The sequence below is a fragment of the Pelobates fuscus genome, chromosome 8 (assembly GCF_036172605.1).
Source record: "Pelobates fuscus isolate aPelFus1 chromosome 8, aPelFus1.pri, whole genome shotgun sequence".
NCBI lineage: Eukaryota > Metazoa > Chordata > Amphibia > Anura > Pelobatidae > Pelobates > Pelobates fuscus.
Window position 1 is genome coordinate 22,412,102 of NC_086324.1, and position 18,426 is coordinate 22,430,527.

The 18,426-nt window shown below is 37.9% G+C and overlaps 1 protein-coding gene across 1 annotated transcript in view; it reads right to left on the minus strand.

Moving 5' to 3' along the window:
* The window catches only part of LRP1B (LDL receptor related protein 1B), a 1,140,323-nt gene that overhangs the window by 371,084 nt on the left and 750,813 nt on the right, over positions 1-18,426 (minus strand). Inside the window, exons 31-32 of the mRNA XM_063429375.1 lie at positions 11,136-11,230; positions 2,742-2,891 (exon numbers count right to left, since the gene is read on the minus strand). Coding sequence (XP_063285445.1) covers positions 2,742-2,891; positions 11,136-11,230 — 245 coding nt within the window. The remainder of the gene's footprint in view (positions 1-2,741; positions 2,892-11,135; positions 11,231-18,426) is intronic.

Sequence of the window (18,426 nt, forward strand, 5' to 3'; positions counted from 1 at the left end):
AGCAATATTGCTGAGGACAGTATTCCACAATACTTAGAGTGCAGTTGCTTGCTAGATGTTGTGAGTTTATCTTGTTGCAATGAATGGTTCACTCACTGTAACCATTTGTGTATCTTCATGCCTATAACATCAACAGAGCATTAACTCTGGCCCCATTGTGGATTCCAAAAAATGATTAAAAGCATGCACTATCAAAATTGTTTTTTTAAGTTTTGCTCTTTATTCCCTATTTTCTTAAAAAAACATAAACAGGTGTATAAAGGTAATGAAGATGGCTAGGCTAAAATATGTTGTGCTTAGTACAATGGTTTCTGATAGCAACCTGCCTGAGGGGTAACTGGGGTTATTGTATACCAGACATAAATAATGTTTCATCCCTGGACTCTAAGAATTCAAAGAAAATATAAATCTTCCGAAAGAATTGTTCAGGCTGTAGTGTATTGATCAGTTTGAAAATAGTCCAAATTGTTACACTAGAAAATACTGGATTTCTATATAAGTTAAAACAATGTCTGGGGAAATGTATATTTGAGAACAGAATATAAAGTACCTAATTTTTATTTAACCCTTTGAGCAATGTATAATATACTTTTAATACCAAAGAAGATATATTCGATACAGGTCCTTTAAAGTCCCAGAGGCTTCATCTTCTTTCCTTTAAAAGTTACTATGAAGCTCTGCAAAACCTTTTTATCTTTGTAAAAAATGAGGTATCAATGCTTAGAAAACCACAAAGTCAAAGCAAGAAGAAATGGTTTTAATGATTCCCGTCATTAAGGAACACCAACTGTTTCTAAAAGAAAATGATTTGTCCTTATTCTATTAGCATTGATCTAGACAAAGGGCCCAAGCATACCAAGTCAATGCAAAGCTTACTTTTACACTTGGAACAGAAGTAAATATTCTGGAAACACTTGAAATGTGAAATGTACGTTTCATGTTCTGCTTTTGTTAAAATTCACTTTGGACCAAATTGCAGTGTTTTGACCAAAGCAAGCATTTTGAGGATTTTTATTTTCAGTTTAGAAACTCGCAGCTCATATTTAAGTAAATAAACCTATAGTAATTAAGCCACATGTGCTAACTTATGTGTATATTAATTGTTTTAACTATAATACAAGCTTTTCACAGTACATCTTTAACCTCTTAGGGAGCACTCTAAGTTGTCAAGACTGTTGTCTTAGATTACTGTTAGTTATACAGTGTAATATTTTTCAAAAGCATTGATTCTTGGAAGATGTAGTTCATCTGATTGCTTTATAAGGTAGATAGGTAACAATTGAAATACAACTATCAGAAGCATTATCAGTATTCAAAACTCACTGCAAAGCTTATCGAATACATTCAGGAGCACTATAGACATTTAAGTGACCATCATGATTGGCTGAATTAGTTCCTGGTTTGCTATGAGATCATTGCATGTAGTGCAGCCTGGGTATTGACAAGAATTTCAAGAACTTAGAACTTAATAGTATGTTTTTTTACAAAACAAATTTCTACAATACAATTCTGATATACTGTACTACCTAGTAAAATTTTCTAAGTGTCCCACCGAGGTGCATGACAATAATATCAAAAGCCCCCGGACATAATTAAAAAAGAATGAGAGCAAAATGTATCCTTCATGGTTAGAATTATATTAATATTTTAAAGAGGATGGAAATGATAACTATAATTAATTGTTTACACTTTTACACTTTAGCAATACTAATAACACAAAACAATTGTGTTTATTCTGCTAATAAGATAATACATAAGACCTCAAAGCAATCAAACATAATAATCAAGAACAGTAAACACTTTTTTCCTAAGCAGTTGGCTTCAATTTATCATTTAAAACATGTGGGTATACCAGGGATGATGGTTATGCAAGCTCAGCCCTTAGGACAGGCAAGCTGTCTTACTGATAATTAGAGCCAGTATAACTGGTTAATTATTATTAATTAGGAAATGTATTGGTAGCCCATGAGAACTGGGCTCAAAGACTGAGTTTAGCCCCCCAGCTGCAGATTATGGATTCTTTTTCTGCATTATACTTCATTATCCCCTTGCCCTTTCTGTGTACTGTCATCTCAGCAATACATGGACATTTAAAAAAAATATATAAAATATAGCACTTTTAATTACACTATGAAGGGCAGATGATTCATAATAACCTTTTGTCCTTCATTTAAATATTTTTTTTAAATGATCTCTTGAACTACCATAAAGGAGAGCTCTTTTCAATCTTTTTCCAGACAAGAATCTTTGTAAAAATCGTTCCTAGTTTTACAATCAAGAACATTTAATTTATTCAAGAAACATTCACTGGTTAAAGAATATAAAATAATAATATTTTGGTCAATCCACTAAACAACGAGCCTGCAACGTTGAGTGATATGTCAGCAACTGATTTTAAATCATAGCAACTACTCGCCTGGCCAGTTGTCAAAACGCAATAGCTTGACATTTAGAATATAAACCCCAATGATAATTAACTATTGATGCATACTTGACTGTCCTGCAAGATTCAAAACCTATAAATACAATAATTCATCCATTCCATCTTTAATAAACACATATTAAATGGATACATTCTATAAATGCCAGTTTAAAATAATTATGGCTTCTAATTATTGCTGATGTTCATTGTAAACAAAAGTATATCGCTAAAAGAATAGTGCTTTTTAAATGATTAACAAGCCAAGATTAATGCAGATACAATCAATATGATACATTGTCTGTTGCAGAGCTCCACTTACCCACAACAGTTAATGCTGTGGCTTTTGTTAATTCTTCTTTCATTGACTCTATTACTTCTAAATTACTGCCATCCAGGTTGCATCTATTGATGGTTCCGTTTCCCGAACTGATCCAATAAATCTTATTCTCTCCATAGTCGATTGATAAACCTGTAAATGCATTGTACTGATTAAGCATTATGTAAATGTACTTATCCAACCTTATTGGTTGTGTTGCTAATTTAATAGACACTAAAGAAAACATATTATTGTATATAAACACATGTACTAGATAGATAGAGTGATAGATAGAATCCTTTCTTAAAGCATTACTCTAAGCACCATGACCACTTCAGCGATTCAATGGTGCCCGGGGTATATATATATATACAGTGTTTCACAGTGAAAGAATGCACTTACTAAGATTAACCCCTTGGCTGCCAGAGATGTAACTCCACCTCTGGCAATGTCATAGGGCATCATTAGCCAGCACAAGTCAAGTGTTCTTTTTTTTTTGCACTGAGTGCCAGCTGACTCTCAGTAAATTAATGGATGTTGGATTAACTTCACCCAGGAGATAATCTGGCAGGGACCCAAGTAAGAGGACAAATAGTTACCAAATGGTTTACCCCATTACTGGGCAACAGGGCTGGGGTACTTTCAGATTCATAACCCCCACAGCAGGTTTGTAGTCACTTTTTAGTATTCTAATTATGAGTACTTTGCTGTTTAGACATGTATACCAAGAGATAAAGAAATGCAGATTCATCTTTTAGATACCTTTTGTAATAATGTTTAGCTATTATGCTATTTATTGCTGCTAGTTTTTGTTTTACCAAAACAAATTTGATGTGCTCCATAGACATATCAATAGACAGACAGATTTGTATTCTTTAAGAGTACAATTATATGTAGCAGGACACTCATGGAAAATACGTGCTAGTTCTTCTCACTAGTTAGTGCCAGAACAGTTTTATTAGTTGTGGTAAAAAATACTTTATCTCAGGCACACGATATAGTAATAATTAAAGTGTTTACCAGCAAACATACAATTAATTATTTTCAAGTATTACTTCAAATAAATGCCATAATTACCTAAAACAATATTATTATTTGTAAAAGAAAATTATAATGAACTAAAAAGCATTAAATAAAATACACAGTAAAGTGAAAAATAAAAAATGAGAAAATATAACAAATAAGAATGTGTTGTCCTTTCACTGTAATTTTATATTTTGAAGAATTATGTGTATATTTGTGTTCAAATATTCATTTATTTGTATGTATATGTCTACATATGTGTGTTTTTTGTTTGCTTATATTTGTTGATAAATTCATCTGTTTGGTGAATAATATATTACTAAAATTACTTAACTTGTAATCTTACACTAGGCTACATTTAAGCTTGTATAAGTTCTGTAATTAAAACTTCCCATGATATATTACACACAGCCTGGGCATATTTAATTGGAAAATAATGCACATTCATTATAAAATAGAGCTTATTAGAGTTTTTTTTATCACTATCAGGATTTTGCCCTAAGCTTGATATTAAAGCATGTATGCGTTTAGATTCTTTTTCCCAATGTTGCCAAAGCCATCATTGCAAACAAATGAACAATTCTCTCGATATTTCTTTGCACATAGCTCATTAGCTACAATCAGTTTCCAGGTCAATTTCTTTACCACATCAATTTCGGCTCTTCATTTGCATATCTTATAGGAATTTGATTAATTTATGATTAAAATGCTATCTTATTTGCCTGTATAGTTCTAGTCTACACAAACACAATCTATACCCCTCTCTATGTATATGAAAATAATGAATACAAGTCTATTTATTCATTGCAAGTTAAAGGATCTTTGAAGCCACAGTTGTGGTGGTGTAATTCACATGTTCTACATTTGACACACTTAACATGAGCTATTTCTCAGGTGTTTCTTCATTTGTAAGATTCTTTGAAAATGACCTGGTTTTTAACACTAATTTTTGTCTAAATGAATGAGAGAAAATACTGGATATTCAGCTAATAATTGTTCCAATGATGGATTGTGTTATGTTTGCATTTGTTGATTTACACTCCTGTCAGTGAGAGATAATAATGAAAAATAGTTTCCATTAGCATATCATAAATAAATATGAGTGTATTTACTAGACCGTGAATTGCATTGAATGAACAACCAAGTCACAAAATTAGAGCCAAAATAGTCAGGCTGAAAATAAATTAATTGTAAAATTTTGACATTGGGGTTAAAATTTGTAATTAATTGTTCTATACATCACAATTCAATCCCAGATGTTATACAGAAACATTTATTTTAAAATCAAAGTAACTTGATGTAATTCATTGAGTTCAAAGTAAAATAAAAGTTACAACTAGATATGGGATTAGAGAAACTGAAATGTGTTTCTGACCACTGTATGGCCATTGACGAGATGGCTGTTTACTTGCTTTACATCAAGCATTTCAAACTTGCGGCCCACAATGGATATATTTGCAGCTCGCCTGCCCTGGGGCCACTTTGTGTTGTGGCTGCAACCAGCCGCAAGACAGGAAAGATATTTCCTGTCTGATTCTTGTCTTCCCTCCCATGGCTGGTCGCGTTCTCCTGCAGGCCAGCCACTACTCCTTTCCTCCTGCTCGCAATGCCAGAAAAGTGTCTGGCCTGCTTGAGCAGAGAAGATCAGGTCTGGAACTGGACGAGGGGCGGCTCATCTTAAGGTAGGAGAAGAGGGGCTTGGGGCACCTTCCTGTGTAGTGTGCTAAATTGGGAAATGGGGGGCAGTGCATTAAGTAATTTCCAAATTACTTGGACCCACTTCTTAGCACAAAAGGTCCACATTGTTTATATTAATACAGTGCCCATAATGCTGGAATTGCATAAGAACATAAAAGCATTGAGTCATAGTAATGGTTGTCTTCTTCTCTATAGTTTGGTCTACATTTAACTTCTTAAGGATGAACTATGCTGCCATAATAATTTGGTATTTAAAGATCCTTATTAAAAATTAATTTGTAGAACTCGTTTGATGAAAGCAGGACTTCATATAGCTGTAAGTGATCCACATGCAGAATGTTCCAAGCTGGAAATTAAAATCTTTATGGATCAATTTGTGATGATAGCAAAGAATTTTGTTGATCAAGAAAGGGTTTGAAGTTATGAATGCTGTAATAAGCTGGCTTGTAAACTTTCTAATGAAGATAAAAGGTTTTGTGAGGAACCATCTTCCCAGTTCACTTGTCCAACACGGTCTATGGTTTGAATTTTTAAAAACTGCAACTTTGGAAACTTCTGTGTAGAAATATTGATCACTATAGAAGGGAATGAAACCTTAGTGATGCATCAAAACTAGGGATAAACTCCAAAAGGCAGATATAGGAATTATTATTATAAGCTGGTAAATCTTGTATATTATGAGTTAAATTGAGGATTTGTCCCATGTGGCAAAAGTATAAAAATGCATTTGGTGGTTGAAAGTTTAAAAAAATCACATACTACTGCAAGCGTTCCCGTAAACGCACCACAATTCTGAGTGGTAATAAAAATATAGTTAAACACTTAAATGTAAACACCAACAAAAACGGTCCTGATGACTAAGCTTAAACAAACAGAACTATAATTAACACCTCCTAGAACTTAGGGTCAAAATATTGGATACGTAATTTTAACGCCTAAATAAGAGAGTGAGGAGTGTCTCCAATCAAAAAGATATCTACTTTTTAAGTCATCTACTATTTGTACTGGTAGATTAATTGGGAGAATTTGGGTCTTGGTAATGTTATTTTTGTAATAGGACACATGTCCATAGGAGTGTAATATCTCAAGTAAGTGTGGTAGCGTGTCAGTAGGTTTGGTAAGAAACATTATAATGTCATCAGCAAACAGTGCGATTTTCTTTTCGCCTGCCGGAGTGAGGAGACCGGGAATTGCCGAGTCTGATTTTATGCGTCTCACCAGGGGTTCTAAACATAGTATAAAGATCAGGGGTGACAGAGGACACCCCTGTCTAGTGCCATTTGTGATGCGGAAACTCCTTGATGTGAAACCAGTATTAAAGACTTTGGCTGAAGGGGAGGAGTAGAGGGCCAGTACGGTTTTTATGAAGGTGTGTGACAGACCAAAAGCAGATAGAGTCGCCGCCATGTAATCCCAATTTAGACGATTTCACATCTGCATTAAGCAGGGAGATGGGTCTGAGATTGCTGCAAATTGTAGGGGGTTTATTGGGTTTGGGTAACGTTATAATGTAGGCCTCCAACATTTCCTGTGGGAATGAACCCGAATCTTTGATTGCGTTAAATAGTTTAGTTATGTGAGGGATAAGTTGAGTTGCTGATTTGAGATAGTAATAATTCGAAAGCCCGTCAGGGCCCGGGGCTTTGTGCTTTGGAAGAGCTCTAATAGCCTGAGCAACTTCCTCCTCTGTGAACTGGGCATCCAACACATCATTTTGTTGCTTTGTGGCTTGTGGTAACCTAACATGTGATAGATAATCAGAAATTTCTGACATATCGGGGGTGTGAGTGAGAGTGTCGTTCGTAAGGTTATATAGCTCTTCGTAATAGAGAGCCAGTTCATCCACTATGTTGTTGGGGTTATATATTCTAATGTTGTCCTTGGATGTAATATGAGGTATTTTGGTTTGTAGATATTTAGATTTTAATTGGTTAGCTAAAATCCTGCCAGCTTTGTTACCCATATGATAAAATTTTTGTTTAGTTGTCATCATTTGTTTAGTGTACAGTTGAGTTTGGATTTCATGAATTTTGTGTTGTATTTTAGTGATTTGTTTTGCCAGTGTTTTGGAGGGGGACTTTTTGTTGGATTGTTCTAGTGAGGCTAATTCTTGTCGTAATGCTATGTCTTTGGTTTGGGAGCTCCTTTTACGAAAAGAACCCATTTTAATAAATTCGCCTCTAACTACCGCTTTGTGGGCTAACCATTGGGTTTCAGTGGTTGTGTCGTCGGTATTATTGAGGGTGAAATACTGGGATAGTATAGAGGCAATCTTGTGCTGGTTTTTTGGATCATCTAAGAGGGATTCGTTCAACCTCCATTTCCCTCGACCCTTTGTAGGGTACGGTGTTGTTAATGTAACTATTATTGGAGCATGGTCCGACCATGTTCTTTGGCCTATCGATTGGTCTATGAGGTGAGGGAGGGTGGACTTATCAATGAGGCACATATCAATTCGCGAGTAAGTGAGATGTACCTGCGAAAAATATGTAAAGTCGTGTGCTGAGGGAAAAAGGCTTCTCCAAGTGTCATATATGTCTTGGGAATGCAAGAGGTTGGAGAAAAGTTTAGCAGTTTGGGTACTTTGTTTGCTGGGCAATTTATTGCCTGTGCGTTTTGTGTCAATGGATGGGTCAAGGGTGCAGTTGCAATCACCGCATATGATAACATGACCCTGTTTCATACGTGCGATCCTTTTAATTGTTTTGTTGAGGAAGGAAAACTGAGTTTCATTGGGGGCATATATTGATGCTACAGTTAGCAATATACCGTTCAAGTCTCCCACCAAGATGAGTACTCTACCCGAGGCATCTACAAATTTCTTACGTAAAGTAAACACCCAGTCTCTGTGGAACACTACCACCACACCCTTAGATTTATTCGGGGCATTTGCATAGTAGGCTGTAGGGTATAGTGCGGAGCGAATTTGAGGAGGGTTCTTTGTATTAAAATGTGTTTCTTGAACACAAACTATTGCTGCAGCAGCGTCCTTCATGGTTTTAAACAGTTGTCGCCTTTTGAATGGACTATTCAGGCCCCTAGCATTGAGAGCACATATCATTAAAGAAAACCATGAAATGGTTCTGTCTACACTAGCTACACAGATGAACTCCTGGGACAAACTTCACATTTCTTGGTTCGGGAAAATCAATTCTATCAAGATGATGATTTTACCCCATATATTGTATCTTTTCAGGACTCTCCCAATTGCTCTTCCTAATGCACTTCTCAAACGCTTTCAAACTGCCATCAATGCCCATATCTGGAAAAAAAAGCCCCCAAGAGTATCCTCGCAGTCACTGTGGCGTCCACTTAGGCACGGAGGCCTTAATGTCCCAAATATTCTACACTACTATAGGGCAACGGTACTGGCACAGGGTCTTGATATAATGACGGGAAGAACAAACCCCCTGTGGCTCAACCTTGAATCTGCTTGTAGTCACATACCGTCACTTGCTAATGTCTTATGGTCATCTTCTGCCCTCACACATCCCGACACGCTCCCAGCAACGTCCTTCCTCGCAAATTCTTGGAAGACTTGGAACAAACCAGTGTGGCCGCCGGAGGAATTGCTTTATTTGGCGCCCGTCTCAGCCCTCTCCTCGCTTTCTCCCGATTTACCTGTGAGTAAGTGGGAAGTTTTGGGCATCTCTCATACCCATTGCCTATTTAATAAGCATGGTATCCGCCCGTTCCCGGAATTACAAGAGTTGTACACAATACCACCACGAGATATTTTTTTTATATCTTAGAATAAAACATTTATTAGACTCAAATTCAATCTCTTACATAAACCCCCTAACGCTTAGCAAATTAGGTACTAAATGGTATATCTCTAACTCGAAAATCCATTCCTCGTGTAAATTTCTATCAATATGCTACGCGGGACTGGTTGGTCCTACCGATGTAAATAAACTATCTTATATGCTCAAATGGGAAAAAAGTATGGGAGTTGCCTATACTATGTCAGAATGGGAACAGACCTTAAATTACACTAAGCAATCATCCAACTGCATCACACTATGGGAAGCCTATTATAAGCTTCTCATGAGATGGTATTTAGTCCCCGTAAGACTCTGCAAAAGCTACCCCACGATATCCCCACTGTGCTGGAGATGCAATATAGACCCGGGGTCTATTGAACACATCTTTTGGGATTGTAAATCCTTGAAGCCATTCTGGCATTCTGTACAAAATTCCATACTTTCATTGTGTAAAATTTATGTACCTCTCACATTAGATAACTATTTGCTACACCTTATACCTAATTTAAGCACGTTTCCATCTAGGGACGCGGTAATCAATATTTTAGTAGCTGCTAAGATTAGCATAGCGGCCCATTGGAAGAGTACCCACCCCCCCACTATCTCGGAGGTGCTGACCAAGGTGAATTCCATATATCATCACGAAAGAGAATGGGCTCAGAGGGGTAATGTAGATAAATTCCTCACAAACTGGCTCAACTGGGATTCCTTTTTCAAGTCATACCCTGACTGTTAGATTGTGATAAAGATTGTGATAAAGATATATATTATGTTTTTTAGATGTCTGGTCCGGACGCTCTCCCCGCTCTCCCTGTTTCCAGCCTCATCCTCTCTGTTCCTCTCTTTTCTTAGTTCCTCTCCTATCTTATTTTTACATTCTAGGTTGGATACTGCATACCACATTTGTATTGTGGTAATTCCTACTGTGTTCCTTGGCTGCAAGGACGTATTGTTTCCCCGCGCCACTGTAATTACAGTGCACTCCCGGCGCCCTACACTGCAACTGCACCTTACATAAATAAATATACGAATTGTTGATTGATCGCTTACTTCCAGGCACCTTGTAACATATTTAATATCAGATTGTCTTGTATGTAAATGGTACCACCTTACTACATAAGCTTTGTGATGAGTCCTATCATCTACAATGGACAAACTACAATTTAATGCTTGTATCTATGCTTTGCAAAAATCAACTGTCTTGGAAAAACTGTGTAAGAGTTGCATGTACCCTCCCGTATTGGATGTACCCTATTATATTCTTTATCGTATATTATTTACTCCTCTTTTCTTTTAACTTTTATTGTTATGTATTTCTCTTATTGTCTCTTTTTCATGACAAAATCAATAAAAAATTATACATTGAAAAAAAATATTGGATACGTAAATACAAACTTTCACCTAAAACCTTTTACCAATATGTGTTTTTTCAAGAAAATAGCAAATGGTCCTTATCATCTATATCCTCTTATAAGTAATCATACATGGGTTAATGCCTTAATAAGGAAGGTATTTTTTGTTACCCCCACCTCTCTTTTTTTAATGATTTTTTTCAATACTGTGGAGTGTTACATTTTGTAAGTCATTGGCCAAGTGACCACTGAAATTGTATTATTGTTATTGCCATTTATATAGCTCCAACAGATTCCGTAGCACTTTACAATATTATAAGAGGGGGGATTTTACTATAAATAGGACAATTACAAGAAAACTTACAGGAACAAAAGGTTGAAGACGACCCTGCTCAAATGAGCTTCCAGTCTATAGGAGGTGCGGTGTAAAACGCTATAGGACAGGAAATAGCAATCAAATAAGGTGGGAGTGAAGCAGAGCTGGAGATAGCAATAGAGATTAAACATCACATTTTTAAAACATGAAACGAGTTATTGTACATGCATTTTTCAAAACATACCAACTGGTTCCTTTTGATTCTGAAAGAGTATTTTGCTATTACTTCCATCCATATTTGCCACATTTATAGTATTCCCATCTGTCCAGTAAATTTTCCTTTAAAAAGGAATACACAGACATACAAACACATTATTTTCGTATCAAGTTAATACACTTCATTATATAAACATTGCATTCACATGCTGAAACATTCTTTAGGATTCAGAAAATATCTACCAGTCACATTTTTTGATGGATGACAACCATTTGTTATAGTACTTTTAAAAATACTGCCTTGGGTTTATAAATTTAAATTTGTAAAACAGCATTCTACAATGCCTGCTTTGTCAAATATGATAACCAAAAAGCACTTCATTATATTTAAGTCAATTTAATATAATTTTCAGTAATTTGACAAATGTATGTCAATAATTTTAATAGTATTCAACAGTCTTGGATTCTTTTATTGTTGCAACAAAAACAGATAAATATATAGTGTACGAGTCATTTTTTTACCTACTCTGTCACTAAATGAGATTTGATACATGACAAATAATATCATCACACTTATGACAAATCACGGCTTGAACTATCTTGCTCTGCATGTAATGCGTCTATCTCATATATTAGTTTCCCCTTTTACGTTGCATTACTGGAATAAATGAACCTTTGCACGCTATTCTAATTTTTCGAGTGTCACCTGTATTTTCCTGTTGCTCTTTTTGTCATCTAAAATATTGGATTGGAGTTGAGCTGCTATTCAAAATAGGAAATTTAAATACGTCCAAATGTAGAGTTCAGAGAAGAGATGCCAGAGAAAATATTTAAATAAACTGGTATTTTGAGTCACTTAAGTATTGTTATTTTTTTTTTGTTGCAAAAAATACATACATTGCCTGCAAAACATCTGCCACGTAGCATGAGATCTAATCAGGAATAGCTGCCTATTGATAAAATCTGTATGGAAAAGACAGTTCTCCATACATGTGTCAAACATCATTTAGACACTTGTATTATAGGTCAGAAATAGCACATAGAAATTAGACAGTTATTTTCAAATATTATTTCTTTCTGAGAAACATCAGACAAGAGCTCATTAATTATCTACCATGACAGATTCTTCATTTGGAACTTGGATATAGCTCATTAAATTGAGACTCATTGACATTCTAACACAGTTTCTAAAATAAAGGGGGGTGGGGCAATATTTTGCATTTTTTTTCTATTCCATTCAATTCTATTTATACATTTGTATCATAATAAATTATAATTTGGGTATTTATTTCAATGTTTTAACAATTTTGAAAACAAAAAAACAGATAATAAGATTAATTTTATTTTAGAAATATCTAGATGCTAATAATTCGTTTTTTAGCTCATTTTATTTATGATAGTTCTAGATCCAAATCAATATATTTTAATAATTGTATTATAGCTTACTAATGATGTCAGCTGTTTTTTTTAAATAGTCATAATATGCAGCCGTATACAAGAAAAGTTGACTTTAATAAAATTCTTTAATAAAATATTTTTTATATAATGTACGCACCCTTACTGAAATCATCACTTTGCACATTAGATAATGTGTAACAAACAATGTTTCACAGAAAAAAATATTATTGTTACAAAGTTGTTCATTTTTACAGGGGTGGGGTGGGGGGGGGGGAGGGTTATGCACATGTGCTTACCATATAAATAATACTTTTTGGAAGCACATTTTCTGTTAACCAGTACAGTAAGTCTTTTTGTCAGCCCACTGACTCTGTTTATGATTTAGACCAGGGGTGCCCAAAAAGTAGATCTCCATATGTTGAAGAACTACAATTCCCATGATGCTTTGCATACCTTTAAAATGCCTTGAGAATAACAAAGCATCATGGAAGCTGTAGTTTTAAAATATCTGGGGATCTAGCTTTTTGGCACCCCTCATTTTGACATAGGCTTTGACTTGGTAAATCCAGGACATTAATTGTCTTATTTTATGTTTAATATTTTCCTAGTGTGTTTTAATTGTTATTATATTAAAATGTGCAATTAATCGACAACTTGGATTTCTGGCAGAGGGATCAGCTTTTGGGGTAAAATGTAAAATTACCAATTTCCACAGCTTTCTTAACTATAGTTCTTGTTTCAAATACAGAAACACATGCGATAATCTGCTACTAACATGCCTGGTGGTAATTAGTCATTATGGAGGAGTTATTTTGTCTCCACATTCCAATGTCAATCTTCACAATATTCCATTAATATTCATAATATTCCAATATTGGAAATACTGATGATCTCCCGGCCAATCTGATGTTTTTCACAGAGAAGCATTGAGACACAGGGTGCATACACAACAATCACTCTCTGTGAGAACCATATGCTTCTACTTTGTGCACCAAAGCAAACCTGGCAGTCATAGAACCCTCCGGCTATCTGATTAATAGCAGATGGGTGCAACCATGTCAGTTCATAAAATTTCTCACAAAATCTGTACTTTTATAAAAAAAAATACAGAGGGGATACTGTTGTGGTCACCGGCCCGCCGAGCCTCACGGTCGTGCCCGACCGGCACGACCGCTCCGACTACACGAGCTTACCTGCTCGTCGGCGAGCCGGGAACTGCGCACGTAGTTCTTCCGGGCATCACGCCCGAATCCAATATGGCGCCGACCACGTGGTCGCGTCTATGGATAGCCCCGCCCCCGAGAATTATACTAACGTGTGCGTGACGTCACGACGTCAACGCACACGCACGTTCTGGGGTCAGAGGTCGCCCTCTGACCAATCATAGCTTAGAGAGGGGTATTTAAACCCCTAATTCACCCTAGTACTTTGCCATGTCGTGGTTTCAGTTTCCTGGTTCCCTGAAAGTGCTATTCTCGTGTTTCTGATTTCCTGGTATCCTGATCCTTGGCGTTTCCCTGGTTATTCTGATCTCTGGTTTCCCTGACTTGGCTTGTCTTATCGGTATTGAGTATTTTCTGGCTTCCTTGACCTCGGCTTTCCCTTTGACCATTCTCTGTCTCTAGCGTATTAGTCCGGCCATTCTAAGGTCCGGTTTATGCTCTATCCTGTTATTTTCCTTTTCTTTCTTATGTATATATTTACATAGTTTCTGCGTGCTGGACCACATTACTAGTCGTGACATTACGACATGGCCATGGATCCTGCAGAACTATGCAAACATATGATTGCCTGTGAAAATAGGGTGGAGGATATGGACCACAGATTAGACCAATTTGCCCAGGCATTTCAGACCTTGCTCCAGAGGACTGCCTATTTAGAGGTCCCTCCTGTACCACCTGTGGTTCCGCCACCTGTAGTGGTTCCCGTACCACATAAACCACCGTCCATAACCTTGTCACCGCCCCCTCGTTATGGAGGTGATTCTAAGAGTTCAGAGGTTTTTTAAACCAAATAGAATACCACTTTGAGGCCTCCCCAGGTTCCTTCCCAACAGATAGATCTAAAATAGGCTATCTGATGAACCAATTAACTGGAAAAGCCTTGACTTGGGCTAACCCCTTATGGGAAAGTGGTGACGCAGTAGCCCGTGATTACAGTACCTTTCTTACGGCCTTTAAGGCTACATTTGAACCTAAAGGCAGGGAGAAGAACGCTGCCAAAGCCCTTATGAGAATCAAGCAAGGCAGTCGTTCTTTAGCCGATTATGCAATAGAGTTCAGGACCTTAGCGTCTGAGGTTGATTGGACCAATAGCGGTCTGGTGGCTGCTTTCTCTGAAGGTTTAGCTGAGAATATACAAGATGAGACTGCAGCTAGAGACCTTCCGGTTAATCTTAATGAGTTTATTGCCTACATGATAGACATTGATAACCGGCTCAGAGAGAGAGAGAAAAACAAACAACGTAACAGACGTTCTAATTTGTCCATAGCTCCTCGTTTCTCTAACCCAGTGGTGAGTAGCCAAACGCCTCTTCCAGAACCTGAACCCATGCAATTGGGTAGTGCTAAACTCACTGAGGCAGAGAGACAACACAGACGTAACGAGGGGTTATGTATGTATTGTGGCAAGAAGGGACATCTAAGATCGTCATGCCCGGTTCGGCCGGAAAACTTGCACACCTAAGGCACGTACGGGGACCGACCTTAGGTGTGATGTATATGTCCCCTAAATTGACTAAGAACCGTTTCCTTATCAAAGTAACCTTATCTTTCGAGAACACTGCTGTTCAGTGTGAGGCTATGATTGACTCTGGGGCAGCGGAGAATTTCCTAGACAAAGAATTCTCTGCAAAACATCTCCTGCCCTTAAGACATAAAGAGAAACCTATAGCAGTCGAGGCCATTGATGGAAGGCCTCTTACCCAGCCTTTCATCACACACGAAACTCTGCCAATCACTGTTTCAGTGGGTATTCTCCACTCTGAAGAAATGACCTTTCAAATCATATCTTCACCTACAGTTCCGATAATACTCGGTTTCCCTTGGCTCCTGAAACACAATCCACGTTTGGATTGGATTGAAGGAGAGATTGTGAGTTGGGGTGAGAGATGCAAAGGTGTTTGCTTTAAGCAAATCCCACAACCTATTGGCACCATTAATGTTCCTGTTACACCTCCCTTGACTACACAAATTCCTCAGCAGTATATGGATTTGAAAGAGGTATTTAACAAGGTCCAGTCAGAAGGGTTACCTCCTCATAGACCTTATGACTGTACTATAAACTTATTACCAGGGACTATGCCTCCCAAGGGAGGAGTCTATGCCTTGTCCCCCCAGGAAAATCTTTGTTTGGAGGAATATATTAAGGATGCTCTCAGAAAGGGTCATATCCGTAGGTCCTCCTCACCAGCCGGGGCTGGATTCTTCTTTGTCTCTAAAAAAGAAGGAGACCTACGCCCTTGTATTGATTATAGGGGTTTGAATAGGATTACCATAAAAAATGCCTACCCTATTCCCCTTATATCAGAGCTATTTGACAGATTGAAGGGAGCTCGAGTCTTTACCAAGCTCGATCTCCGAAGTGCATACAATCTAGTCAGGATTAAGGACGGTCACGAATGGAAGACCGCATTTAACACCAGAATGGGACATTACGAATACCTGGTTATGCCGTTTGGATTATGTAACGCTCCAGCGGTATTCCAGGATTTTATTAACGATGTCCTAAGAGAGTACCTTCACATGTTCGTTCTAGTGTATTTGGACGACATTCTCATCTATTCCCCAGACCTAGAGACACATCACGAACATGTGAGAATTGTACTGAAAACCCTGTTACAGAACGGCCTTTACTGTAAACTGGAGAAATGCCAGTTTGACCAAACGGAGATACAATTCCTTGGATACGTTATATCTCCGTCTGGTTTCCAGATGGATCCTCGCAAACTGGAGGCAGTCTTACAGTGGCCATTACCCAAGGGCCTTAAAGCTACTCAACGCTTTATAGGTTTTGCGAATTACTACCGCAAATTCATAAGGGGATTTTCCTCCGTGATTTCCCCTATAACCAATTTAACAAAAAAAGGAGCAAATTGTTTATCTTGGCCCAAAGAAGCAAGAGAGGCATTTGAACGATTAAAATCTTTATTTTCCTCAGCACCTGTCCTGACCCATCCTGATCCATCCAAACCATTTATCCTAGAGGTGGATGCATCAGAGACAGGAGTTGGAGCCATTCTGTCTCAAAGAGAAAGTCCTGATACGCCTTTACATCCCTGTGGATTTTACTCTCGCAAACTCACACCTGCAGAGAGGAATTACGACATAGGGAATAGGGAACTTTTGGCCATTGTACTTGCCCTTAAGGAATGGAGGCATCTCTTGGAAGGTTCCAAAGAGCCACTTTTGATCTTTACTGATCATAAGAATTTGGCTTATATTGGGGACGCTAAGAGACTGTCCTCTCGTCAGGCTAGGTGGTCATTGTTCCTCTCCCGATTCAATTTCGTAATTACATACAGACCTGGTACTAAAAACACCAAGGCAGATGCACTTTCTCAGCAGTTTGAGACAGATGAAGTTCCAGAACAGGTGATATATCCTATTGTACCTCCTGAATGCCTCATTGCCACTACAGTTTCCGAAGTGTCTTCTCCACTCTTCTGTGCCATAATAGCAGATCAAACTCAGGCACCTGTGGGAAAACCTCCGGACAAACTGTATGTGTCACCTCAGTTTCGAAAGAAGGTACTAGATTTGTTCCATGACAACCTCACAGCGGGCCATCCTGGAGTCCATAAAACTCTCTCTGCCGTCTCCAGGAGATTTTGGTGGCCTGCTCTTAGAAACGATATCAAAGATTATGTTGGGGCATGTCAAATATGTGCCGTTTCTAAAGTTCCTCCTAGGTCACCTCCTGGACTGTTACAACCACTGCCCATACCTAGTGCTCCATGGACCCACTTGGCCATGGATTTCATTGTGGATCTACCCAGTTCAAACGGGTTTAATACAGTCCTTATGGTTATTGATAGATTCACGAAGATGGCACATTTCGTCCCACTTAAAAAATTACCATCTGCTCAAGATCTAGTTCAAATATTCTTGAGAGAGATCTTTCGGTTGCACGGTGTACCCAAAAGCATAGTATCTGACAGAGGTACCCAGTTTGTTTCTAGGTTTTGGCGTTCCTTTTGCAAACAATTGGGCGTCGAACTCTCCTTTTCGTCAGCATATCACCCTCAAACAAATGGAGCAGCAGAGAGGGCGAATCAGTCTTTAGAAGCCTATTTACGTTGCTTTATAAATGCCAATCAATCTAACTGGTATGAGCTCTTACCCATGGCTGAGTTCACCAGAAACAACGCCACTCATGAATCTTCTAATCACAGTCCATTCTTTGTTAATCAGGGTTATCACCCCACTGTTTTACCTTCTGCATTCTCAGACGCATAAATCCCCGCTTTGAACACCCGTTTAGAATCGATTCATGATACCTGGGATTCCGTCCATTCAGCTCTGCAAAAAGCCTCATTACGAGCAAAGGTCCAAGCTGACAAGAAACGGGGCGCTAATCTTGTCTATCTTCCAGGTGACAGGGTGTGGCTCTCCACAAGACATATCAAGCTCAAGGTCCCGTCCATGAAATTTACCCCTCAGTACATTGGTCCCTTTCGAGTTACCCAACGTATTAATCCAGTGACCTATACTTTAGCACTACCGGCTCATATGAGAATAGCGAATACTTTCCATGTGTCTCTGCTCAAGCCCCTTACTTGCAATCGCTACACCAGGGTATCCACTCCTCCTCCGCCCTTGGTAGTGGGTGATCAAGAAGTATACGAAGTCCGTTCTATCATGGACTCCAAATTATCCATAGGTGTCTTGTCCTATCTCGTTGACTGGAAGGGTTATGGTCCC